This window comes from Pyxicephalus adspersus, chromosome 10 (genome assembly GCF_032062135.1).
Source record: "Pyxicephalus adspersus chromosome 10, UCB_Pads_2.0, whole genome shotgun sequence".
Taxonomy (NCBI): domain Eukaryota; kingdom Metazoa; phylum Chordata; class Amphibia; order Anura; family Pyxicephalidae; genus Pyxicephalus; species Pyxicephalus adspersus.
This window is the reverse complement of record NC_092867.1, coordinates 12,149,245-12,177,216: the sequence shown is the minus strand read 5'-3', so window position 1 is coordinate 12,177,216 and position 27,972 is coordinate 12,149,245. Positions and strand designations below refer to the sequence as shown.

At 39.6% G+C, this 27,972-nt stretch overlaps 2 protein-coding genes across 2 annotated transcripts in view; one reads left to right on the top strand and one right to left on the bottom strand.

Moving 5' to 3' along the window:
* DHX32 (DEAH-box helicase 32 (putative)) overlaps window positions 1-14,682 on the top strand; it is a gene marked incomplete in the record, with an annotated part of 46,582 nt that extends 31,900 nt beyond the window's left edge. Inside the window, 5 exon segments of the mRNA XM_072424685.1 lie at window positions 5,418-5,609; window positions 8,175-8,324; window positions 10,346-10,533; window positions 11,871-12,052; window positions 14,316-14,682. Coding sequence (XP_072280786.1) covers window positions 5,418-5,609; window positions 8,175-8,324; window positions 10,346-10,533; window positions 11,871-12,052; window positions 14,316-14,502 — 899 coding nt within the window.
* Window positions 14,538-27,972, bottom strand: part of BCCIP (BRCA2 and CDKN1A interacting protein) — a 15,957-nt gene continuing 2,522 nt past the window's right edge. The window contains exons 2-7 of the mRNA XM_072424682.1: window positions 27,297-27,371; window positions 26,971-27,051; window positions 24,787-24,876; window positions 23,209-23,396; window positions 17,996-18,167; window positions 14,538-14,945 (exon numbers count right to left, since the gene is read on the bottom strand). Coding sequence (XP_072280783.1) covers window positions 14,775-14,945; window positions 17,996-18,167; window positions 23,209-23,396; window positions 24,787-24,876; window positions 26,971-27,051; window positions 27,297-27,371 — 777 coding nt within the window. The 3' untranslated portion in view covers window positions 14,538-14,774. The remainder of the gene's footprint in view (window positions 14,946-17,995; window positions 18,168-23,208; window positions 23,397-24,786; window positions 24,877-26,970; window positions 27,052-27,296; window positions 27,372-27,972) is intronic.

Genomic DNA, 27,972 nt, shown 5'->3' with positions numbered 1-27,972 from the left:
TTTTTTTTTTTTTTATAAGTATAATGCTTGTTTTCACTTTTTAGTCATCATTTTGTTGCATGTCAATGCTGCTGATCTTTTAGCCATTTAAATGCACTCTAGCGATGGCCTTCATTTCTCATAGCCGGTACCTTGGTGGTGACATACAAGAAACATGTCCATGTAATAATATATTGAAATCGCCACTTGTAGACCCAGAAGCTAATGTATAAAGGTTGACAACGCAGTAGTGCAGTTGGGGGACTAGGAAAAAATGTTGTCGCCCTACTGAAAGTGTCTGTACCAGGACTTTTATGGTAGGATCACCAGCTACAGTTGGGACTTTTGTGCACTTATTATGTATACAGAAATCAATTTATTTGTGTATATAAACACTTCTGGATTTCATGTGTTTTATGCACTGTACTACCCATAGCAGCCATTTTGCATTTTCATTTAAGTTGCTTTATGTTAAAATAAAATGAGCAACTCAGACATTGGAAGAAAAGCCCTTCCAACCAGGGTATTTCCATTTCCAACAAGATACCCCTTTAATGCATACGTAGTTGAGGCGTGGCTACTATACACTTATGTCATATGTCTCTACCTCCCCTGAGGAAGCCAAACGGTGAAATGCGTTGGGCACAGAGACAACTACGTTCTTTTTTCGGAAACGTACCTATGACCTCATGTAATGACGCATTAGCATTACTTTGTCTGGTGCCATTCTGGCCTTTTGCATACATTTTTTTTATCTTCATACATGATATAAGTAAATGTTACATTTTATCTGCCTAAAAAGCACCCCTTTTGTTTATCTCTTCAATTTATTTATAACCTTAACTTGGCCTCTTTTATCTTGTAAAGGCATACTTGGGAAAATCTGTAATAAGTTATTTTATTTACAACTACATCTGTACTTACAGTTGTCCCTATAGAAAGTTCCACAATGCAGCTTCCTTTGATAGTGTGGCAACAATGCTGCACTGCTCCTCCATTCAGTGTAGACTTTTTACTTTTCTGTTTGCTGTGTCTGCTCAAATATAGTGGGTAGAATAATAATTACAGAGGATCTAGCTGTCCTCTGTCGTTGCTGATTTAAAAGCCTGTAGTTAGTCAATCAGCACCTGGCAATACCTAGTCCTACCCACGGCTTTCTGGATTGACACCACTGCCTCTGTGCTGGCCCGGCTGAGATGGTATAACTCCTGCACATGTGTGTGGGAGTTCCTTCAGAGATAAGCATACGCAAAAGCTTTTTTTCTTCGTAAAGAAGACTGCAAACAGGCATGTAAGTATGTTTTATTGCAGAAGGGATGTTGTCTGTTCCTTTCTACAATAAAGATCTGTCTATCTTTTAACAGTACTCGGGGTAAAAATAAAACCTGCTGAAAGCGATAACCCTGAGCCACACTTGGGGATGGGTCCTATCCTCGGGCCACGTCCTCTTCCTCTGATCTGTTCCCAGGCGAGTGCGCGGACATTCCCTGGGAGTTCCCGGTGACGTTGGTGCATGTGGGAGCGAGGTGGGAATTTCAAAATATTTTGTTTTGGATTCAATACAAAATAACTGTATTGAATCCAATACAAAGTAAGCACCCTTGTTTTACCAGAGTTTTTTTTTTGTTTTGTTTTTTTAAAGTTTATTAAATATTGGACATTTTTCGGTGAGTTATGCCTAAGAATTACAGGCCTACAATGTAAAAAAAAAAGTACTGTTTTTTTACATATACAGGATTTACATATATACATTATATATGTAAATCCGGACAGAAATGAACCACCGGGGAGGTTAACTGTCTCATCTGGTAATTTTGATGAAAACAATATATAGTTTCTTCCTTGATCGGTCTAATAAACCTACTAATGACATTATTTTGATCTGGATCTGGTGGGCTCCGCTAGGGTGGTACTTGTTGAAAGTGGGTGTAACCTGTCTAGATATAGCCTTGGTAGCATTTTGTAAGCTATATATACACTTTTTTTTGGGTGGGGGGGGGTTATTTGTGCCTCATTCTCATATGTCCAGGAAACTATTCCTTACTATAACTTATTTATATGTAGAAAAGATGTACACACAGTACTGAACTTGCTTTTTTTGCTGTAATTTCCTTGAACTGCAGGGAAAGACGCTGGCCCTTCAGGCGGTAAACACATTAATAAAGAACAGGTCAGGATATTGAAGGAGAAAGTGTAAAATCATAATAAGTTAACAGAGGTCATTGACTGTTCTCTGCCTATTGATGAGTGCATTCACAAATACTGCTGTGGATTATTTCTGAATTTTAGCTGTAAGGAACAGTAATAGGGGTTATGTTTATGTCATGAAAACCTCTAGATGTTTCATGCTTACAAATTGTAACACATTTAATTCGAAGTTGTAATTGAAATGAACAAAGGCAGCTAACTTGTTACCCTTTTCAGACTCTGTGAACCGCAGAAAATCTGATTGGACATGACAGAGCTGAAGGTCCAACGTTGATTTTACATGGTTTTTGCAACGTGTCTTTGCATTAACACTTTTCATATCAAGCAGGCTAAAAAACGATGGAGCATAGATATTAGGATACCCAAAAGAACCGTGGGGAGGTTATAGATCAGTCCATTTTTGTGCATTTCCCAATAATCCCGCAATTTGTTTTGGTCTTGTATAGCCAGACAATTAAGTATTAGAAAGGGATTGAGTGCAAGTCAAACGTTTCAATCTGAGGCTCCACAGAAATCATATGGATTCACTGACTTCAATCAATCCTATTGGGCAGAAGTTCGAATTAGGACTAGGTATGAGAAGGCCTGCAGCTTTAAATGTCAGCAATGACAGTTCTATAGCACCTGCAGGTTCACTTTCTTTACACCATTTTTGTATTTGAGTGTTCTTTTAATTTAATAATTTTTATTGTTGATCTTGCCGTCTTGCCTATTTCCCCCCTTGTCTGTCCTTTGTAGAAGCTGTAGGTTTTCATTTCATGGCTGACTGCTGCGACACTTCTCTGGCCCGCGTTTCCGCCTGACTGCTTTAACTTTACAAGGTCTCACTTCTCCCGGCATTAAACCTTCTACACTGCCTAATAAATATTTCCACTTACTGTGAAGCCTGAGTGTTACATAGTCATGTAGTGTACAGTATCTACACATGAATCACCATTAATTCTACACAATAAAATGCTGATCGGGTAGAAGCAGTGTTCCCAGGTTACTGTGATGGATGAGCCTTTCCGCATCTTGTCCGTAGATTACTAGGAAGGTGTAAATCCCTCTAGTTTAACTGCTATGAGTTTTTCAAAAAACAAAAACATTGCCTATGCCATTTACCATTCCTATTTGCATATCAATGGAAAAAGGTTTTGATTTATGATCTTTACTTATTCATGAACCATAGATATAGCACTTCTTTTTTTTATTTCCAGAGTGTGAAATAAAAGGTAGGATTTCTGACACTGGCCAGAAAGGTTGAATGAGCTGAAAGTACCTGTGTGCTAGCATGAGCTCCCGGGACTCCCTAGCCCAAAAAGCAATTGTTTTAGCCCAATGATAAAATTCACTGTAGCTTTAACAATATGCGAGCCTGATCCCCAGTGCATTTTGCAGGTCGTTTTGTATTGCTTCTTTGCAAAGTTTGCAAATGGTCATAAATGTGGCCTGATTAAGGGTTAGGTTGCCAGTCTAGCACATTTTTATATGTTGTGAGTAGGACAATTATTGGTTCCTAGGTGTGCCATGTGAGAGTCATACAAGTAGTCCCCGGTTTACATATGAGATAGAACTGTAGGTTTGTTCTTCAGTTGAATTTGTATGTAAGTCGGAACAGGTAAAATATTAAAAAAAATAAAAAAAATAAAATAAAGCAATGGGGACAGATGTTTGTCTCAACATATTATTAGACAGCATGGTGTCAGTTTCTGTTTAAAATCCACACTGTGAGTTAATCACAAACAAAGCATGGCACCTAGACATTCATTACCTTCTGGAGCAAGCTATGCTTTGATATGCAAAAAGAAACAACCTCACCCACAACCTCAGCTGTGTTTAGCAAAAGATTTCTTCTGCAAGTCATGCAAACCTCCCCCTCCCCCCTTCAAGCCTCCATTCTGCATATGAGTGAGCAGGGAAGCCCTGTTCGTATGTAGGAGGCATCTGTATGTCGGATGTCCTTAAACCCCGGTTAAGTTCACGTTAAAAAAAGACAATTTCAAGTTCCACCTATGGAAATAAACATATTCTCGATAAAACCCTATAGACATAGTTGATCCAGAGGAAGGCAAAAAACCCTAATAAAGCCTGGTTCAATTTGCTTCAACAGGGGGGAAAAAAATAGCAATATTTTAGGCACCATTTTTTGTGTATTGGTAAATATATTGCTGCAGGAGGTATGATTGCTGTAAATACGTCTTTGACAAAGCTCTGTGATCTGGTAAGCTTCCCGTTTAGACGTAGTATCTAGCACACTACTGTGGATTCTAGCCATCATCGGTACAACCTCTGGAAGTGTCATCTTGTGGCCGGGGCTTATGGTGCTCCTGAAAGAGCAGCACTTGCATATCATTACATTAGCACCACCCTGTCCGGGACCACTGGAGGGGAAAAGGAAATCCCCGGGATATCCCCAGACTCACCATAACACCACAAGATTTAATGAATGTTTAAAATTGTGAATGTGGGTGGGGGTGTATCACAAAATTGCTAGACTACTAAATCCCATAGTGACATAGGGCTCCTTGAAGGACCATTCAATGTAGTACTATATTTTTTATACGTTGGATGTCCTCCTTGGAAATTACAGGGACTGGGTTGTTTTAAAGCTGTCGGCAACAATGTGAAGATTGGGGTTGGGGGTCTCTGCTCAAACTAGGTGCAGGAAGCAAGTCCTATTATTCCGTTATAAGACTTGCCAGCCATGGTGCCTCTACTATAGATAAAGTAAAGGTAAAGTAGTTTAGAATGTAGTCTGAAAGTCCCTTTTGGACTCCAAACTACATCAAGACTTGCACTGCCATTGTTTTAAAGCTATAATCTTGTTGAAGACTCAAAAAACAGGCAGTTGTCTACGAATTGGATAGGCTTGAACTAGAACCACCATTAATCTTGGCTCACTGTTTAGTTGGATTGATCTTGGTTAAAATATCAATAATAATATAATGCACCAAGACTATAATAAAGAGGGTAAAACCGAGGAATATACAAAAGCTCCACAAGGATCTCTTTGTTGAATCCCTTGAAGTCGTACCTCCATAGATTGTTGGGGTAAAATGATCACTTTATTATTTAGTAATCTGTTGATAAGGGAGTTGTGCGAATGACAGGCAGAACAAGTTGCATACAAAAGTTTCTCACACGTCCATAGAGGTTTACAAAAATTAAACTGCAACATTTTATAAAATCATTCTTCAATTGCAGTCGATAACAACTTAACAATACACGTTGTTTTCTCTTCCTCCTAGACCCCGAAAGTTTAATGCAAGCTTTGGAAGATCTGGATTACCTGGCAGCCCTCGACAATGATGGAAATCTCTCTGAATTTGGAATAATTATGTCTGAATTTCCACTGGATCCACAACTGTCAAAATCTATTTTAGCTGCCTGCGAGTTTGACTGCGTGCATGAAATGCTGACGCTGGCTGCCATGGTTACAGGTATTGTACGAGGAAAACAATAGGGACTTCCACTGTGCATGCTAAACAGCGGACTTTCCGACAAGAGCACAGGGAGAGCCGGGGGGCCCGATTCCCAGGCCGGCGTCTGAATCTGGAATGGGACTGTGGTAACACGGCCTCTAAAAGCATATTTGTATGCAAATTAAAGGTACTGCAAGACAATCGTGGTTTCCATAGAACAGATGACATCGATATAGCAATTTTAGCACGTCATAAAATAAAATAAAAATCTTTGTACAGGAAATCTGGCGGAGCAGATCATGAATGAGATTGCTTTGTCCTGCTGCTATCTGGAGCTGTAAATATTGCAGAGTATGTAAAAGAAATAGAATAAAAATGATGACACGACTAGATTAAAGATTACAGCGGCAGAATATGGAGGAAATACCTGCAATAAGCACTGCTGGGTAATAATTAGGAATAAGTAAGGCCACGTTCACATTAAAAGAAAGCGCTTAGCACGTATCCTAGGTGCTTGCCAAGTTCCCCTCGAACCCTGGGGCTACGAAATGTATTGAGTGAAGCAGCACTTGGAGAAGCATACGCTGAGTTTGTGCTGCTTTGATCGCCGCCTGGAACACCTGGCCCGGCTCATACACTGCAGGTTCATTGATTTTCATTGCTGCCCTACTGTGGGCCCAATATAATAGATGCAAAATTCGACAGCACTCAGCCCCCGCTACCCACCGAGGAGGGTCTATTAAATCGACTTCTAACTTATAATGTAAACAGAATGTTAGCGCAAGTCTACTGTAATTTATCAGAGTAGCCCTCCTGGCTTTGAGATTATGGGGCCTATTCATAAAAGGAAGACAGGTTGGTCACCAAATGTTATATACAGATACAAAAGTAGCAATCAGCTAAAACATTTGCCATTTTCAATAAACCTTCTAAAAACTTCCAAACTATAAAAATTACTAAAGGCTGCAAATGTTCTTTTGTTTCTAGCAGGCAGGTAAATGGGCGCAGAATGTCCCTATTTCCATAGTTGGAGAATGTCTATTTAACGCACACATTTCTATTGTAGTTAACATATCTAACATTTAGGCTGGACCATCCATTTTTATGTGTTACGGTTATATTCAGCCTGTCATAAGGTCAGCTTCACTTCTGTATATTCTCACTTAGACATATCTAGACATAGAAGCTTTCATAATGGCAGTTGCAGGACGTTTGCCTTTCATTACAGTCCATGAACAGTGGTCATTTATAAAAGGAGATGGCTGGATATAATGTGACTCAATGATAGGTAGGTAAAGGTCAGATTCTCAGATGTACTCAAAGTGTAGCATTTGTTGCTAGTAGGATGTAGCGGGGTTAGAAACGTAAGATTATATCTTTCTTAGATATCCTATATATATCTTCGATATCTGCAGTTGTCTCTCTGATTTGGGTTATTAGAGTAGTTTGGGGCAGACAATATTACCTAACTGATATATGGAGGTGTTTTGATTATTGTCTAGCACTGCCTAGTGATGGCAACCAACCACCACATCTAAAACTTCCGATAGAGCTTAAAAGCTTACAAATTACACAGGAAAGTTGTCCCCAAGTGCACACTGCAGTTCTCTAATCGGGGCTGACTTATTAAAGCTCACCAAGGCTGGAGAGGATACACTTTTATCAGTGAACCTGGGAGAACCAGAAAACCTGGAATAGACCTGGTCCAGGATTCAAAATATTTGCTGGCAAATGGTAAATTACTTTTAAGAAATCCATTCCAGGTTTGCTGGATTACCCAGCTTTACTGATGAAAGTCAAACTTTTTCAGCCTTTGAGAGCTTTATTAAATCAGATTCAATGAGGCAAGTGACAATCGGGTCATTTGGATTAATGATTCAAAGCCAATTAATTTATTTTAGTTGTCCCTTAATTATATGATTTGCAATGTCAGTTACATTCAGCTTTGTTAATGCTGGGGAATAGGTGCAAAAAATATTCTGCATTGTTTATTTTATCTGCAATGGAACATTACATTTACATGTGTCTTTTTTATCTCAATTAGCCTTTGAATTTTGGTCATGTGTCCCAAGTGACATAATTACTTTAGTGTCTGTATTGGAAGGTCTGTGTTGATTGGCAAATGCAGCTTGTTTTCGGGTGCATCACAGATGCCTTTGAGTATATTCGGAAGCAGACCCATGTATTTGACCTGCAAAAAAGAGCTGCACTTCTGCTACACTGGTTGGCATCTGCACTCAGAGTCTTAAGGTCTGTCTTATGCATGGCTTCTTTCCAAGGGAGCACAAAACCCTATATACACCCTTTGATATCTTGGACAAATAATTCACATTTACTCATAATAACTCTACTTTCTAGTCTCTATTTTTAAAGCTGTAGTGAACATGTGTATACCTAAATAAATACATGCTCAAAACAATGTAGGCTCAACTTGAGCTACAAACTATGAAGTGGCTTAAATGTTGGTGTTACAACTAAATTTCTCAGTGTTCCATGCCCTAATTTTGTATATTTGGATTATAGCCCATGTTGGCCTTCATGCATTTTATTATTAATTCTGGCCTGTGCTTTTTAAATTGGCAGCACCCAGCTGTTTCTTGGATTCTCCCATGGATACCGATGATGCCAAACTACGTAGAAGGATGAAATTCTTACACCCTGCGGGGGATCACTTTACTTTGATCAACATCTACAGAGAGTATACCCAGAGAAGGAAGAATAATATTGGACTGTGTAAGTCATTGTGCTTTTACTGTGTTCTTAGCACTGAACTAACATGTAAAGTGTTTGTACTGATCTTTTAAATATCCACCATATGCTAGTAAGCAAAGTTGGTTTCTTAAAACTGTCAGGACCTCCAGTAGCAAGATATAATACAAGGCTTCTAGGCAGCTTGTTGGTACCTCCATTTCCATGAATAATACCCAGACAGACGCTTGACAGCATAAACCCGAACTCATTGATACTTCAGATTAGAAGCATTGACTGTAAAGTACATATCCACATACCAAAACCATGCAGCTCTGGCCAGGGGTGTAGAATAGGACAATGTTGATGCCCTCCCTCTATATTTGTTACAACTCTTATAAACTTTCTACAACTGCCTGTATTTTGCAGAGGTAAAAAGCACACAGGGATTTTTACAGGCCCAGAAAGACCATGTTAAGCTACGTACACACGTCCAACGGTTCTCGCTTGATAATCCTCTCAGGGCCGATATCGGGCGAGAATCTGGCGTGTGTATGGCGCCAGTCGTCAATCGTTCGAATGACCATCCTGGTGGATCCACGGACGATGGACGAATAACGTTCCTACTGCAAGGGAAGGGAGAGAGCGCGCAGCAGGCTGCCGCTCCGTCGCTCTCCCCCTTCCCTCTGCATAGAGCAGAAGGATGCTGTATGTGGAGCACTCGTTCATGCATCAGGCAATACTAGTCGTTGAAAAGGATTGTGAAAGATCCTTTCTAACAACTAATATTGCATATGTGTATGCGGCTTTAGGGTTCATTTCAGGCTAATCCATATAAGGGCAATAAAACTGTTAGGTCAGCTAAACAAACTCTCCTTACTTCAGAACCTGCAAAAGAGATCAAAGACAATCCTGAGAACCCTTTATCTGCAAATGACATTGATCCATTAATGAAAACGTCTCTGGGGGGACAGAGTCATTGTTGGCAGCAGCCTCTCAAACTCTAAATTTATAGTACTGGATTTGTCATCTTTTCACCTGTATGCTGGTTTTCTGTGACAATTTTTTCTCAATATCCTAATAACCCATAATGGACCCTTTCCTAACCCAGGCCCCATGGCAGCGGCATTAACTCTGCTATGGCAGTTGTTACATTGGTGCTACTGGCCGTACAAATCCATTATCAGTCACAGACAGTTGTGTTCTAATCCTGATCTCATAACTTTAACACCACATAGGAATATGACTGTCACAGAGAAAAGTTTTACTGCCCTTGTAGTCCTTGTAACTGTTCTGTAGACAGATACATTTTGACTCTCCCCAAACCTGTAAATAGCACAGTGTAAGCTCTCTTGCTCAGGCTGGCATTTACATAATAGACCACTCTGCTCTTTTGTGGCCCCTGGGGTGCTATGGAAGTTAACAATGTAGGTCTTGCAGTTTGCATTATTAGAATTAAATAAAAATTCACTGTTAGCAAAGAGGTGACAGAAAAGAATCTCTGCTGCTTCAAAGGGACCGGTCCGGTCCTACTTTGACCTCAGCAGGAACCACTAGTGGATCCCCAACTTTACCTGGTATGGATACCAACATGGAGGTCAATATTTTAAAGCCATGAATTTGAAATTTCCTTGTAATATTCCCTGGTGAATAATCATTTACTGCCATTGAAACACATTGATTTGGAACATTTTCCACCAGGGAATGTTTCAGTTAATATCCGATTCACTGCTTTGTAATCGGACTCAGATAGGTCATAAAATCTATACTGTCTTTGACTGGAATTAAAGTTTATTGTGTAAATTGAAGGCACAGAGCATACAAACTTTAAGATAAGAAAAGGTAAGGGGAATGACCCTCCTCTGAGTCATTTGGCAGTTTATAATCTGACCTTTTAGCTATTCAGGTCTATTTAACAACTGCAACTGTTTATTTGATCCTCTGATACAGACACTTTGAGTTGTAAATATGACCTATTTATCGCTATTATTAATTTTTCATACTTGCCCCAATAAAATACAAATAAATGAAAGGTATCTTTATGACATAACTTCTCTCTGACACAGATATCGTTGAGCGGTGGTGCCAGGATCACTTGTTGGACTATACTGCACTGGAGACGGCCCGTGTCATACGAGGGGAACTCTTAGACATAATGAAGAGATTGGAACTGCCCGTTTCAGAACCAGCTTTTGGCACTGATGAAAATGTCTTGAACATAAAGAAATCCCTTCTGTCTGGGTATTTTATGCAGGTAGGAATCCCCCCTGGCATCATTTAAGCAATAGCACCAGAGTCTTTCCAATGCATATACCCTATGTGGCCATGTTACCATCACACTTATATGGGTTTGTTGTTTGTGCATTTCTAAAACCATGGGTATTAATATCACTTGGGCCCAGATTTACATCTTTAATACTTTCTACTTTTCTCTCTACTTTTCTACTTCTCTCTACTTTTAGCATTTGTGAGGTCAGGTACATATGTTGAAGAGGGGGGCCTGTTCACAGTGCCAATTAATTGCAAAAGTGTTTAGTAAGGTTGAGGTCAGGCTATTCGAAGATCCTTGCATGGCAGGTCCCCAGGTACAGCTTCTTTTGCAACAAGGAGAATGACGATTAACACTGTAGTGACATCACTAAATGATAATGCAGATATACAGCTAGGAATCTGCAGAACAGGAGTGCCTAGGCACAATAACCATGCTGGTATTCTCAGGAGAAGTTTAACAAAACTTTCCAGTTGTTGTTGTCCGTTAGATGGCAAATCATTTTTTGGGTTCAAGTTCAGTTTAAGTAACAAGTGATAACTCACATGATTTTACCTTTAAGCATTTCAAAGCAAATAAACCAATAAAATAAGGTTGATTGGTTGCTATGGCTGCAGTGTTTTGCTTTTTGCTATAATAAAGGTGAACTTTGCTATAAAAGAAACTTAGAAATAGTTTCTATCGCTAGAGCAGTTCAGGTCACAAAATGTAATCTATAAACATTTTTGCTACCACTTTCTGAAATTAGGATTGCTTCTGATATGTGTATTATCTGATCTTTAAAACCATACTGAGAGTAATTTGTTGTCTTTTCACGCAAACTTTAGAAACACTAAGAGCCATACTGTGTGTGCGCACTCCTGTCTAAACTTAACACCCTCTTTTGGCCTAAACATTTACCCCCCCCCCTCCCTTTTCTTGGTGCTTTACCGTAACCCTTGCCTTTAAAGTTGCTAAATTCTAACACCTTCCTACCTGGCACCTAACCTTGACCCCTAATTTATTCCTAACTTTAACCCCCTCATCCCTAGTGTCTAACTTTAACCACAAGCTAACTTTCCCCTAACCTCTAGGTTAGTGCCTAACGCTGAAATAATTGCTCATTCAGGGCAAATTTACAGACAGGAACTAAAAATTTTCTGAGGATGTATTGCGCATGGGGGTAGGAAACTCTTGATACCTATAAAGGTCTGCTAGAACATGCCGGAACACGTACCTAACTTTTCAATGGGAATAGTGCCATTGTCCTCAGTTTAACAGTAATTGTCAGATATATATTAAAGTTTCTGACTTTATCAGTAAAATGTAAAATTGTCTTGTAGATTGCTCGGGATGTTGACGGTTTGGGGAATTACATCATGCTGATACACAAACAAGTAGGCCAGTTGCACCCTGATTCAGGATATTTCCTCAATCACATTATCCCAGAATGGATCCTGTTCCATGAATTTAGTGTGGCAGACAGAAGCTGTATTAGGATTGCTACCGAAATTTCCCCAGAACTGTAAGTACCAAAAACACACCCCTATGATGTTACAAAAGACCTTCTTTTAAGGCCTCACCCAAGCAGGATGGACACTTAAACCAATGGCATGCTGTAACTACCTGGGGGGGGGGGCTTAGCTAATCTGGTCCAATCCCACAGAAGAGCTACTGAAGCAGAATTAGTTGCAAAACATAATGCCGTCAGAACACACCGTGCCTAATAGTTTGCAGACCAGTTGGAATACCTACAGTGACCCCTCTCCACCACCAAGGGGTGTTAGAACTGGATGGTCGAGAAAGGTGGCTTGTTCTGATCACATTTTTTTAATTATTTGGATGGATGGGAATGTGTGCATCTTATCTTGGTGCCATATACTACAGAATTCTTCAGAGGTTTAGACCCAACTGGTCTTGGTTGTTCTAGTGGCACAAGGGGAACCCTAAACAATAATATGCTAGTGGTTTTATTGTTTTAGCTAATCAGTGTAAGTTTCTTGTGCCAACAGCAAGTAAGGGTAAAATCTCTAGTCGGCACACCACACTTCTGATCTCCAATCCTTCTGTCCATGTGTGGTGGAGATATACTTAAGTTTTCCGGGGAAAGAACCTTCTGCGTAAACCGGTTATGATGCATATGTGAGCAGCCACTGCTGTCGTCCTGACATTGCCAGAGGCCTAGCTGCATTGCTTTGAAGTCTCAGAACCAGAACAAACATGCAGCAAATATTCTGGATCCTTACACTTGTTTTGGGTCAAGGACTTGAAAGTCTAAACATTGGCATTACATGTGGACTATTGTCAGTTTCAGATTAAGGTGTCAATTTTGGTCATCTATAAAATTCTCTTGGTAAAGGTTCATTATCTGAAAAAAATGTATTTCTTCAAATCTCCATCATATTTTAACCTTAAACTCTCAGCAATTAGAGATTTATTTATGGGTATTCCTGAAGCATGATTTATTAAGCCAATCGGAAACCAGCTCTGGGGTCTCTGAGCGTGCATGGTTTACCTCTGAGATTAGCAGAGCTGCATTCTACATCAGTAAAATTCTGTGCTACGGATTCTTCCATACACAGAACTGTGATTAGAAGAAAAAAAATTGTGTAGGCGGCAGGAGAGAACAAAAAAGCAGCGAGGTTCCCTTCTTGCCCCCACTGTGGAGAGAGATGTCACTTGCTGCAGTGGCTGGCTGGATAATCTGTGTTTTATTAAGATCACAAAATTCAGAGGCCGTTTCCCATTCACCACTGTGTGTAAATCCTAGTTTAAACAACTGGAAAGCCAAATGTTATTACTTTATGGAAAGAAACTATAAACTGCTGGAGGACCCCTTCCTTGGGGTTTCCAGATAGTGGCTATATATATTCATCAGCGGTATTTCCTGTGTGAACAATAAATGACAAGCTGATGCCATTCAGGTATGTTTAGACAGTGTGGTTGTGGTGTCATTTTCTCATTACAGGTAACTAGACAGACAGGCAGTGGCTGTTCTTAACCTCCCTGGCAGTATGAATAATGAGTATATTTCAATGTAAAAGCGGTACATTTAAAAATACTTATTTTAAATTTCCTGCCTACCATCTCCATGGTCCCACCCTCCAGCCAAGCTGGCATCTGCGTCCCCAAGGTTCACACGCTGGGGAAACAGAAGCCGGGCACTGCTGTGGGACGCCATGGGCACTGCTGGAGGATGCTGCCGGAACGTGGGAGCCAGGTAAGACTTTAAAACTCCCTGGCAATTCCACCCTGAGTGTGGCTCAGGGTTACAGCTTTTGGCACTGAAAATGAACCCCGAGCCACACTTGGGAAAACTGCCAGGGAGGCTAGGGGATAAAAGGGAGTAGCTGCAGATCACCCAAAAAAACACATTCAATGCTTATTTTAAACAAGCATGATGGTGGAAGCTGACAGCCACCCAAAAGCTACCCATGTGATTCCACTCTTTATGATTTTATTATTTATTTTTTAAATATGCATTATCAAAAAGGTGAATCCCCCCAGTATCTTAAGCAGGCAGTATAATACCCAGCAATAGGAATTTGCTAACAGAAAAGAGCTTTCTACAATTGTATATATTTTTGGCAACATGATTGTTGTAGATGATTCTACACCATTCCCCCTAGGTAGGAAATCATTTATGAACCAGTCAATAGTGCTAGTTAATCTACCCTTTACACCTTGGGTCTCAATGTGGTTCTTCTTTCTGGCTTGTTTGTTAATGCATGTGCAGCAAGCACACCATCCTTAATACAAAATTCTTAGCTCGTTTTTTCTCGTTTTAGGTTCATGCAGATGGTGCCCCAATATTACTTTAGCAATCTGCCCCCCAGTGAAAGCAAACAGATCCTGGAGAAGGCATCTGAGTGTCGGACTACTAATGCTGCAGCAGAGGACCGGTCAGAAAATCAGGATACAGTCACTGAGGAAGAGACATCTAGTGCACCCGAGCAGAGGTGCCTCATACAATAAATGTGCCTGGAAAATAAGGCAATAGAAGTGCAATATGTGTTCCAAATACAGAGGATTTTTAATGAACTGTGAACTTAACAGATGTTACACATTCAGGATTTCATAGGCTTTTGTATATTTTTCTTGCAGAATTTTGCCTTGGTAAAAATTAATAAAAATATATCAATCCTGTTTATAATACTCTGTAACCACAGCTTGTTTTCTCTATGAAATGTTTTCCCCCCTGTAAAATCTATTTACTAACAGGCAGTACATAAAAAGGAGTCACTGGTTTACACAGATAGATATTCCTTGAACTTCTCAATGATGGAGTTCATTCTGTCAGCTGGGACCAACATGACCGTTCTGAAAGGCTTCATAGGAACGTCATCAAAGGACCACCTTCCTCCAAGCTGCGAGTCACATTCATCCTGGACAGAATAGTTGAATTTCATGATCGCTTTCTGCAAAGAGACAAAACAAGAAAAAAAAAAAAAAAAGTTATCAACTTCTGTTTACTAATCCATAAATGTATGAGAACCAGCAGCATTCAGGTGCCATTGGTCTGATACAGGTCAGAAAATTAGAAGAAGCAGACACTATGCTTACACCTTTCTTTTAGTATCAAAGGTTGGTTTAAACCTACACGTGTTTTTTCCCAGAATGGGACTAATAAAATACCATCTCCACTACTTCTGGGCAACACATAGTTAATGTGCGGACGTGAACCTTGTATGTGTTTTGGGATACCATTCAGAATGAATGCAAACACAAAGTATGTACATTTAAACACTGTTTTTTTAGCAATTCACTGCATACACAAAAGTGTGACCCTTACTTTAAAATACTTTGTGGAAAAGGTTGGTGGTCCCCATAAGAAAGTTTCTGACCATGGTGGGATTATTATTACACAGTATTTATATAGCATTTACATATTATGCAGCACTTTACAAAGTCCATAGTAATTTCACAAGCGGTTCTTCAAATGGGATCACAATCTAATATCCCTACCATAGTCATATGTTAATATACAGTGTAAGGTGGGGGGCAAATAACCTAACTGTAATGAAACTATCTTTCCTGACCAAGTTAAACCCTCATTCATGTGTCTCACAAGCTACACCTTCTCCTAGACACTGCATATCACAATGGATGGGTTGTCCGTTCAGCAGAAAGCAGTGGACAAAAGTTGACTGACAAACCACACATTTGAGAATCGGCAATAACAATGCCGATAGCCACCGTTTTGCAACATTTTTCTATCCTATTTGAGTGTGAGCAAGCATTGCCTACATAAGAGGGATGACACGGTCCTGACTTCAGCAGCATCAAAGGAAGCAAGCATTAGGTAGATATCGCTAGAAGGATCAACAGATATTTGCAGGGCTCAGAAAACTGCAGCAGCACATATTTGTAATGGGAGGTCACAGTTTTACTTTTCAACTTTTTGTGGAATAAATGTTTTAAAGTGATCTTACAATCAGTACTTGGATCCGGGATTACATTACTAGACATAAGTCCTTGTTGAGGTACAAGGGGTCCAGGTAGGTGCTCCTGAGCCCTGGACAAGCTGTTTGAGAACCTCCTAAGTGTTTCAGGAATTGCAGATGATCAGCACCATACCAGGATCCCCCAAAGTATATATTCTGTTATGTAATGAAAAAAAAACTAGCCAACGCATTGTAGTAGCCAGGCTATACCCCCTTCATCACAACTTTCTGAAATTCTGTAAAAGTCTAAGTAAAGGACGTATATATCAACCAATGATTTTTTGATAGCATTATTTCATTAAGATTTTATATCTTTTGGTGTAGCAGTCCTATACATCTACTCTCCCTAGATTTGGGAAATAAGGCCTGCTTAATTCAAGTATGAGCTACTCTGGTTGGACCGATAGTTCCCAAAAAGCAAGATGGACACACAGTCGGCCCTATTAGTTATTCCTTAGTTTCTGCAAAATGCAATATGTTTTCTTTCCGGCATCCATTTTTTCTGCCTTGATATTGATAAATGAGACCCATGGAGTTAGGGCATGGATGTGTCCCTTACGGAATTTAGCTCCCCAGCAGCAAAATGGCTGCACAATGGCCCACATCGGATTTAGCTGAACCTCCCACTGTTAAACGGGATGTCTGACTAGTAACCTCATTATGGAGACATGCGGCTATCCTTGTATCTACTCCCTCGCCTCCACATCTAGGAGAAGCACAAATCATTTAAATACACATTTTAAATTAAATCTAATTGAGCATGGATTAGAGATGAGGCTCATTTTAAACCTAGATTTTGCTGTAAAACATATTTTATGACCACATTAAAATGTAGTTTAACAACAAGGAAGATTATCAGTGGTAAGCTATTAAAAATGGGTTTATTATAGCCCAGTCATCACAATAGTACATTAAGATTTTGGGGAGGGGGTCATGACAAGACAACAATTTACACAAAATGTTTTTCCACATTGGTTAGGAATAATATCTTCTAAGGAGTTTATATTCATCTCTAATTATTTAATATGTTTAAACTTTGTAATCTGAATGTAGTGGCTCTTTAAAAAAGGTTAAAGTGGCAGGTTCACCCAAGTGTTGTTAGATATAAATCTAGTTGGCTTCTCCATTGGAGAGGTCTGCCGATCTGTTATTTGTACCCCTGCTCCCCCTTTATGTGAAAATTTAAGTGTCATGATAATTCCACGGATCCAGAGAACATGGAAGCTATCAGAGCAGCAACTCACTATAAGTTTGAGTGCACTGACTTGAGAATGAACTGAAATCACTAACTGACTCACATTCAGTTACTTACTGGGGAGGAAATTGGCCGACATTCATTCGCAAACCCTAAAACTAAAATTTTACGCCTGGTTTAATGAATCAATGTGTGCCTTGTCAATCCTGCAAAAATTATTCCTTTTCACTGCAGGCTGACAACACAATAAAAATTTCATACCAGCTGTCACACAATGCACCTGTACTCTTGTTTTTAGCAGTTGCCTGGCACAATAAAAGCTAGAGATGGCACCAGAAGAAAAGACAGTTCCCAACTACCTCCCTGCACTAGGATATAGATACAGAAGGCTTGCTAGGAGATTTATTCCCCTATACCCTGGTAAGAGCACACAAAGCCCTGCACACTCCTGGTTTGCTGCCTTCCTCAGGTTTACTGCTGGTTAATTACCATTCCACCGGTCCTTTGCATTACCTTGGGGGGCTAGCAGAAGAGAAAGTATCCAACTACCTCCCTGCACTTGGGCATTGATCTATAATGCTACGTGGGACATGTATTCCCCTATACCCTGGTACGGGAACAAACAATTCTGCCCACTCCTCCTGGCCTGCCCTAAATGAGCAGCTTTACTGTTGGTAGATTCCACACAAGCAGAAATGATGGTACCCAGCTACCTCCTTGCTCTCAGACATAGATACTTAAGACTACATGACATGTATTACCCCGAAAAAGTGACTCACATACCACATTTCTTTTTTTGAGAGTTGAGTGGAAACAAACCAGAAATTACCTCATAGAAAAACTCATCTTCTGCGTTTGCAAACATTATCTCCTGCTTTCCTTGAGGTCCTCCACCTCCTGTAGACTTCTTCTCCGGTTCAGTGAAAGTTTTACCGATAATGAGATAGTAATAACATTTGCTGCATGGTTTATTGGTCCTTTGTACTTCTGCCAGCTCCTTCCTGTTTGGAAATAACACGTGGGAATAGTTAGAGCTTTAAGAAAATCAGTTGCAACTGGGCCTATGCCAAAATCTAAATATTTCATTTAGGCAATATGCGTGAGTTGTTTTGCTTATTAAAGTTTTGTATTTCTGTCCACAGATTTGCACAGCTTTGTCACACAATATAGTCTTGACCGGGAAAGGAGAGTTGATTTTTTATGCTAAATTTCAACATATTGGTCATTCTGCTCTTTAACTTGTTCCAACTTTAAAGTGCCCACCCCCTTAGTATGTCCCATCTTTCCATCGTCTTTGTATTATGCCCCAGTCCAGTGCCCCTGTATCATGACCCAACCTTTCAGTAACTACCTAAAAACATCTGGTGGTTACCGAAAAGTGCTGGGTGGTGCACCCAGCTAAGAGGCTCGGGAGAACCTCTTTAAGTCTTGTGCTTCTCCCTAGCCAGTACATGATTTCAGAAGGTTCATGCCAATTCAAATGAAGGTACTACTAAAAAAAAAAAAAATTAATAGAATTACAGAGCTGCAGCAATTTGCACCTTCTACTCCTGCTCAAAGTTCAGCTTCAAATATCAGACCATTGCACTACCAGCCACTGTCTAAAGCAGCTCTAATTAGGCCCTGAATCCTGAAATGTAATATAAAAGGAGCAGAATGAGTGAATTATAACTTCTCAAATTGAGGGAATAAATTCCCCCAAAATTTGGCAATAACAATAAACGTTATGCAAATGAGCATACGTTAAAACACAGAAGTGTGCTGTGTAAACAGAAATCCAACATATCGCTGACAGTTTACTATTAAATTACAGGCCTGGAGCCAGCTCATTTTATACCGTGATCTGCTTATATTGTACAACGCCATTTCCAGCCATTACTGCCGGTCTGACCCGGAGGCTCACTACTTCATTTGTGCTGCAATCTTAACTAGATTTACTGCAGTCGTGTCGCTGCGAAAACCAGTAATTTCTCCATTTCTAGGGGTGACCCTTTTCCTGCGTGACACCAGCTACTCCGCAATTAACAATTTACAGCCGCGAGACCCAAACGCCTCTGTGTGCCAGAATTAATAATGGAATTCATAGTTCATGGCAGGTTAACAAGAGAAGCTCAGGCACCATGTATCTTCCGCAAAATCTATTTACACGCTCTTTTTTTTTTTTAATTTTAATCCTATGCTGCTATCACTTTGGTTTGAGAGAGCAGGTGATGAATATTTTTTTCTGTTTTTTATAAACCATCAGCCATTACAAGCCTATAGCTGAAGTTTAGGCAAACGGCTAAATATATGGGATTTGTATTTGAGTCTAGACCTCTGCTGCAGGTAAAGTAACACTCATATGTCGTGTCTTTCCTTCCATGCCTGTGACAAGACTGTGGCAGGAAGATGTCATCAGTCTCCTGCTTCTCCTTTTATTATAAGCGGGGGCTTTGGTTAGCACATGTACACTGCAGCACAGCTGTTTGGTTGTTGCTTCCCTAACCCAGGCTAAGCTCTGCTATATAGCAAACTGCACAAAGCCTATCCTGAAGGCAAATTTAAGTACTAAGTAATACAAAGTTGCAAAAATGTTCTTCTTTTATTCCTGAAGGTCCGAAATTAAAGTTTAATTCTGGGCAAATATATTTTTGTCAGAGTTCTATTGTTGTCTGTGTCCTGAATAGGGGAAAGTCACTGCGTCCTGGTAACTATTGTCACAAGGGTGGGGAGTGCAACAGAACAGACGCAACATCTTCCAATGGAGATGACAAATCCTGTAAGAATTGTGTGGGAGATAAGGTGAAAGAAAATCTCCCCAACTAAACACACCAAGAAGAAGAAAAAATGTCCCAGTTAGTCTTGCCATGTCCAAAACTGAAAAGCGTTGGCCACAGATATACTTTAAAATGCACATATCAAAGTGTGGAAAAACCTAAACGGACCCCTGAATCTCATAGGTGGAAAGCAGTACACACCTATGAAGAATTACAAGGGCTCTGACCAAGAGCCCTGAATTTTGAGGTGTCTACAAATTACAAATTCAACAGCATTTCCTAATAAGAACCCAGGCTCTCTGGTATCCACCCATTAATCGGTAAGGTACCCAACGAAGTAGAGGACCAATAGGTACAGAAGGAGCCAGGTTATTTACTGGTAGGGAATGTTACCTCCCAAAAATTACCCCAGAACCCTCTCTTCTTTTATTGTCCAATTGCAGGTTGGGAGGAAACCAAGTTGAGCTCTAATGCATTGGACAACATTTTTCTGGCTGGTCCTTTTTTTTTTTTTTTACATTGGGTTTGTCTTTATAAGGCCAGAACAATTTTAAATGGGTGGTATCTAACCAAAGTCTATTGGCATCTTATAAAAACAAAGAATGGGGCTGAGAAAAGAGAAAAGCATGGGTTATTTTTGACAAGGGGCCACAGATAGATTCCTCATTATAGAACTTGCTGGCTAAAAGTGGGAGTCATAAAATGCAATGTGCTTTTTTATACCAAAAAAAAAAACTGGAGGACTGAACCTAACAAAGAACACCTAAATAAAATTAAATCGAATACTTCTTTAAGAAATCATCCATTTAAAAACAGTGCAATCAACTGTTTTACAACAGTGAAATGAAAGTCTTAGAAACCCCAAAAATCCCACCAGTAATCATGAGCGAGCCACTGTTGTACGTTGAGATTCTCATGTTGGAATGTCGGTAACCATCCAGAGCCAAGACCCCATAGCCACCAGTGGAGAACCCAACACCCTTCTAGATGGTACACCCCAGTGCTAGGACCCCCACAAGCACCGCCAATAAATGTGAGAGCCACAGCTGACAAAAGAGACTTTCACATTGGAATAGCACTACCCATCTCAGACCTAGGATTCGATAGTCGCCACAATGTGTGAGCCGCACAGCAGCCAAGGTTCTCACATTAGACTAGCAACACTCACGTCACAGCCACCCTCATTCAATGTGAGGGCCATGGGTGACAGTAGAGACCCTTACCCTATACTAGGGCCACATACCCTACAACTAATACCCCAACAACCTCCACCATTTAATGTTTGAACCATACTAATTTGGGAATACAGACTCCCAAATTAGTATAGCAATGCCTACACCAAAGCTATGACCGCACAGTCACCACTATTCAGAAGCTTGTAGAAACTGAGATTGACGAAAGTGGGCCAAGCTAAGCATTTGGCTATATGGAGACAGTATAAATGGGGGTACCCAATGCTGGGGTCAAAGTGGTCCAATGCAGTAACATAATATATTGGAAACACCAGAACAGAAAGAAAGATTATGGTGAGCAACAGTGGAAGAGAAAGAATGAGCTTCTTCATGTGGGTGACTCCAAACACATAGATCCCTAGAGATCTCAGGCTGGGTGTAATATATTTCACCCAGGGGGGTCAAACTTTAAAGAATTTTGCATGTCTGTCAAAGGCAAGAGAGGTCAATTTTTCATTGATTATAATGTCATTCAATCTATTAAAGCCATTATGGAGGTTTAGGGAGGGTGACTTCCACGAGTGAGCAATAGTTTAGCTGTTTGTATATAAAACCACTTTGTGTGTCATCTTGGTGATGTTCAGTATCGGCTTGTTCAGCAAAGGGTTTATCCCAAATTTAACACGCACAACAGTTAAGAGAATAATAAATCCTGACCCAGCCTCCATCAAACAAGTCAGCCAGACATGTAACACCATGCTGTCCTGTGAACAACATCTGTACTGGAGAATATTTGGGTACAAATTACGCTATCTGGGGCAAAGTAAGGCAACACTAGAGTAGATCTTTGTAGGAACTTTGTAGATCCTTTGTAGGATCCAAAACAACAACACATAATATTTTGCAGTGGGGACTCAAATGTCTTCCAATCCTGCAACATTTTTCATTCCATCTTAATACATGAGATGGGCAACACTGAATTCAGGGTAAGGTGCTACACCATCACAAGAAGCTGCATTAGGTCGACTTCACTGGCAGAATCAACAGGTAGTGGTAACAGTTTACAGAAGGACTAACAGAAAGTTGTGCAGATTATTCTATAACACCATATACCTGAATATAAGCCATCATTTTTTGACATGAAAACGCCAAAAATCTGTTTATATTTATCTCACTAGATGGTGCTATGTCCCCATGTAACATGTGTAACAAACGCTTGCCATCTAAGATATTATTACAGTTTGTTACACACCTGGGGACACAGTGCCATCTTCTGGTAATCAACAATATTGTACAAAAGATCATTTAAGAGCAAGTGGATTATCAAAAACTCATTATCAAAAACTAAAAAGTATAAAATGCTTTACCTATACTAAAGGGGGAAAAGGATAACAAGAGATAGCCCTAGTGATTATTATTTTTCCCCCTTTAAATAAAAATTTTATTACCACACCATATTTATTCACAATAATATTATAGACATTTTTATTAACTATTGCTTTGAATGTTACATTTTGTGCCCTAGGTTTATACTCGAGTCTGTGTAGTTTTCCTGTTTCTCAGATAAAGGTAGGTACCTTTTTATATTTGAGTACATACAGTAAGTGCCTCAGCACATTTATTTGAATGGGGGCATAGATCCACTTTAAAACTTACTAAAGCGTCCTTTCTGACCCCCCAACGCACACCACAACATCACAGTAAATGATATTTAGGATTATGTAGCCTGTCTGACAATTAGCATACATTTAGGTTTAATGAGAAGCTCCCTGAATTGTACACAATTATTTTTTTATTTACTTGTGAAGCAGAGACAGTTGCAGTACAAAATTCATTAAAACAGCATTTTCCCAATTTGAAAGCCGTACAGATTATAAATGAATCTTAACGAGAAGCACTGTGGTTTTTGTGCTCTAAACATATGAGAAACAATTACAGTTCTACTTTTCATGGGGAAACAAAGACAGAACATACCCTGCCTCTACTAATCATATCAACTTCATTGTCACATTGTTGCAATTTTTAGTCTCTGTACTTCAACACATTTACATTTAAATAACATCTTTGATGGTGACGGAGGGAAAATAGAAAAAAAAGCTGGAAATTAGACTTACTGGAGCTGCTGGTGCATAGGCAGAGCAATCTGTGCAGGAACATTAATGAATCTCTCGCTGAGGAGAAGGCCTACAGGTTTGCTGTTGTCATTTAAAACTTTATCTAACTGTTCGACTGTGTTCTGATCGCAGTTTTTCTCGCAGTGGCTTAGAATCAGTTCTTTTACCTGCTCAGCACATGGGGTGCCCTATGAAAACAAAATTGTATCCTTGTTAACAAAAATTTACTGACAGTAGTATTTTTTTTTTTTTTTTACATACCTTTATTTTTTAATACTTGTTTTGAGCTGTTTTTTCAAAGCACATGGGATTTTCAAGTGCCAAGTGTTTTTGAGTGTAAGTATATAAGTGAAGAGTCAATATGGATTTCAATGACAGTTATCACCATAAACACCACCGCACTCCTCCACTAGGTTATCACTACATTAATTATTAATTTAAAATATCTGTGGCCATTTGATGATGGATTGGGTCATGAGTTTTTTCTCATCAGCATGCTGGCAAGGTGTCCACTATGATTGACCATCAGCAGGATCCTCACGTCCAGATTCTGGCAGCAGCATCTGGCAGCAGAGGCGCCAGAGTCAAGCAAATTGCAGGGGCATGTGTGGAAAATTAACTCCAACAAGTTTTAAAGATATGGGCACTCCATAATATGAGTTAGGTTGAAGGACATCTATATACAAAATATGGAGGACACAACTTGACCCAAAGGCCTCTATATGTAGAGCCATTGACCTGGAAAAAATATATTCTGATCTTACTCTGTCTAATCTGCATGCTTGTTCCAGGTAGGAAATTTTGCCATGGCTAGCCAGGCAATTAGCGTTTTCAGAATCAAGTCTGGTCACCAATGGTCACTACCACATCCCACATTTTTTCTCCATAGCAGGTCATTTAGTGCTCTTTCAAATTACTCAGAACAATAAGATTTAAGAACAAAATTGTAGGCTGGAGTTCAGCTTTAAGATGGGCCAATACTCAAATATAAGCCTGTAGTATTGTAAGAATAGTGTGCCATCACATAAAATAGTTGGCAATAAAATAATGAACCCTTGTAGCTTTTCTGCTCAAATCTTCTAGAGGCCAGTCCTGTGGTTCTGGCTGCAGGGGATTGAAAACTGATGAACTGGTCATGCGGGGAGCTTGAAAAGCGTTGTTCAGATGTGACTGGCCAATCAGCACCTCTGCTTTAATTATATTGCCAAATCATTATGAATTCGACATTAATAGACTTTGGAGACATGGCTGCTCAACAAAGGAGCAGAAAAGGCAAGATTTACAACTGCAAACATCATTTGTTTGTAATGAGATACCACAGTTGTGTTTTGAGTAAATATCTCCCTTACCAAACCCAGCCATAATAGGATTCTCTCAGATCACTGGAGATAACTATGCCCAGCAAGAGATATATTCATGGATCCCGTATAGTAAGGATTCCATAGGTGAATGGTTTCCTTTGTTCCCAATAAATATTGACATCAGATTACAATCCAGTCAGACAATGCATACTATTGTTTGCCAAGACAACAAAGAAATAAACCAGACACACAAATGAGGATTCCCTCCAGTACTCACCTTCCTCTCTGTTAAGTTCAAAAGACTTATGAAACCAAAGACATGGTCCTCAATCTCTTCATCATCACTGTCCTCTGTTCCTTCAGCTTGCTGCAATATAGGAAACAATCATAGAAAGATAAGTTGACATTATAATTGGAATAAATTGGGAAAGTAGGCATGACAAGATGAAGAAATAAATTGTAAGGTCTTCCTGCATATATCACCGGTAAAGCCTATTCAAGCCGATTTCAAAGCCAATATGGCCTTCTGTTACTTCATCTATTATAGGAAGATAACCCCCACCCACACTACCAAGAAACAGTTGGGTATTCCCAATTATGGGGAAGCATGTGACACACGCTTTCTGCCTTCAAATCTTAGGCTACATATACACGTTCTATAATGCTCATCGGAAAGGATCTTTCACAAACCTTTCCAAAGACAAAAGACTGAAAGATGAATGAATGAGCGCTGTACATACAGCGCCATTCTGCTCTATTGAGAGGGTAGAACATCGGAGCGGCACCGCGCTACGCTCTCTCCAGGACAGACGTTCAGATGACGAGCGCTGTACACACGCCAGATTCTCGTCTGATATAAGACCTGAACCTTAGGCTACGTACACACGCGCAAAAAAGTGCACAACGACGCTGATGAAAGAGGAATGTCACTGGAAACGAATGACCGTCCCGGCCAATCTGATTGGGCAACGATTGTTCGCCATCTATTGTGCGCACAGTCGTGACAGTTAGTGATCGTAGATGGTTCTGTGATACACTTTCCCCTGTACATGTCACGATCGTTTGAACGTTGCAGGAAGTATCTAGTGTGTGTACACTATTGGTGGATTACATTTGAACAATCGTTTTGATACAGCATGTACATAATTGTGCACAATACGATTGTTCAAAATAATTGTGAATAATCGTTGATCGGTCGTGAATCGTTCATTTTCTAATGACAATTATGGCACGTGTGTACGTAGCCTTAGATTCCAGGGTTTAAGTTCTGACATTCATAATTATAAATAATCAAACAAATAATTTTTTATTAATATTTTATAATATAAATATTGGTAATATGGGCCAAGTACAAAACTTTAATAATTCCATATCCCCGCTCCTATTGTGTGCTATTTCCCCTACACCTCCTAGATTATGTCCAGAAAATCTCAGGGTCCTATGCTCCTCCTGTGTCACGGTCTGTATCTGTCTGTCATTTGCAACACCTATTTAATGTACAGTGCTGTGTAATATGTTGGCGTTATATAAATTCTGTTTATTATAATACTTCAGGCATTTCACACACCAATGTATAGTTCACCTCTAGGCTGGCAGGTTGCATTGAATTTGGCATCTTTAAAAAATTACAGCAGATTTTTTATTTTTTATTTTTTTTATTTTATTTTTAATATTTTAAATGTTAAAACTACAAAATACTTGTGAACTAACCGTTTATGCAAAATTTAAAAATAAAATGTGTTAAATAGGTCTTTTCTGGACAAAAGAGTTTTGTATTTGCTCAATACACCTCTAGCCTGTGAAAGATTTATGCAGACTGCTTTTGCTAAAAATGTCAGTCATCTGACTGCTTCAAGCTTTATTATTTCTTTGGTTGCCGACCCATGAATGCCACAAAAAATGTCTAAATCCTCAATTGTTTACCTGTTTTTAGATCAGTGATTCCAAAAGCAATGATATCATACAATAGGTGAAAATAACTAGCTGGAAGGATATTCATATCATGGCTATCCCCAACAGCAGAGATGCATCTGGCATTCCCCTAGAGCAGCCTTTCTCAAGCTTTTTTGGGGGGGAACTCCTTGAAAACAAACTTTCAAACTTTAGGGAACCCCTTCTATAATTCCCATATCCACAGCTCACAGTGTATTAGCATGGTGGTCAGTGAGAAGAATTCCGCTTACATTGCTGGTCATTGGGAAGAATGTCCCCCTTACAGATAGCCAAAAAGATTATTGGTGTCACTGACATGAGAGTTCAAAATTGATCATCGCTCAAGGAACCCTTAGTAACCTCTGGAGGAACCTTAGGGTCCCATGAAATGCTGGTTGAGAAACACTGATCTAGAGTAATGGTGGCCAACTAGAAAGTTAGAGTCCCCCATGTGTGATCGCTGACACTTCCAAAGGGAAACAATAGCAAAAAACACAAACAAAAAATAAAACAAATATATAATAATTACCTTAATGACACTTCCTATGTGATTCTGCTGAATGAGAAGATCTGTCAGTTCTGCAATATTTACATGGGCTTTGAGGAACAACTACAAAATTAAAAAGAAATTGAAATGAGAACAAAGGATGATGGATTATGTGAACAAAGAAATCACTAGGTTTTCACTGCAAAGGGAACAATTATTTTGTTCCACCAGGGTACTGGAAAATTTGCCAGAGCTGGAACGTGAGTTGGGGAGGGCAGCTACATTCCATGGGATCTCTTCACCCCAAACCCATCCCATTAATAACCCAAAACTACTGAATGATAAGTAAATCTATTAAACTTGCTTACCTGCTTCAGCAGTTTTTTGATCCCATCATGATCACCGTCAGACATAGTATGAGCTTCAAAGTCAACATTCACTTCCTTGAAACAAAAATTAAAAACATTTTAATATTATCAGGTACAGCAAAAGTAAAGTATCCATAATGACCACAAGAATTACAATGAGCAAACGCCGTGCTGTACGAAGAGTCAAAATGCAAAAATAAAAACTCCCATAACAGCAGCAAAGTATCTACACGCTTTATAGATCTGAACATAAAAACATAATGTGTGTCACAACTTCAAGCTTTATTTCATTCATCTGAAAGCAGGAAAATAAGAACAACAAGATACTGTAATACGGTCTAGATTTTCATTTCTTTTATACGTCAGTGGGTGGGTCAGAACAGCATTCAGATGGGTGGTAAGGAGGGGCCCCTGGCATTCTTCATGATTGTGCTGAGCTCCCTGAAATGCCAAGGGCTGAACAGACAGGTCTCAACATTTTGTAGTGAGGAATATTAAACACAATGTTGGCACAGTAATGTCTCCTTGTTGGACGGACCTTTTCTAAGAGGACATTCGGATCACAACATGATCATTGCACAGATAAGAATTAGGCGTGTTGTGGCCTTTAAAAAGAATAGGTGCTATAAGAAATGTGTAGGATGCAATTTATGTGGCTGTTATGCTGATCCAAGGG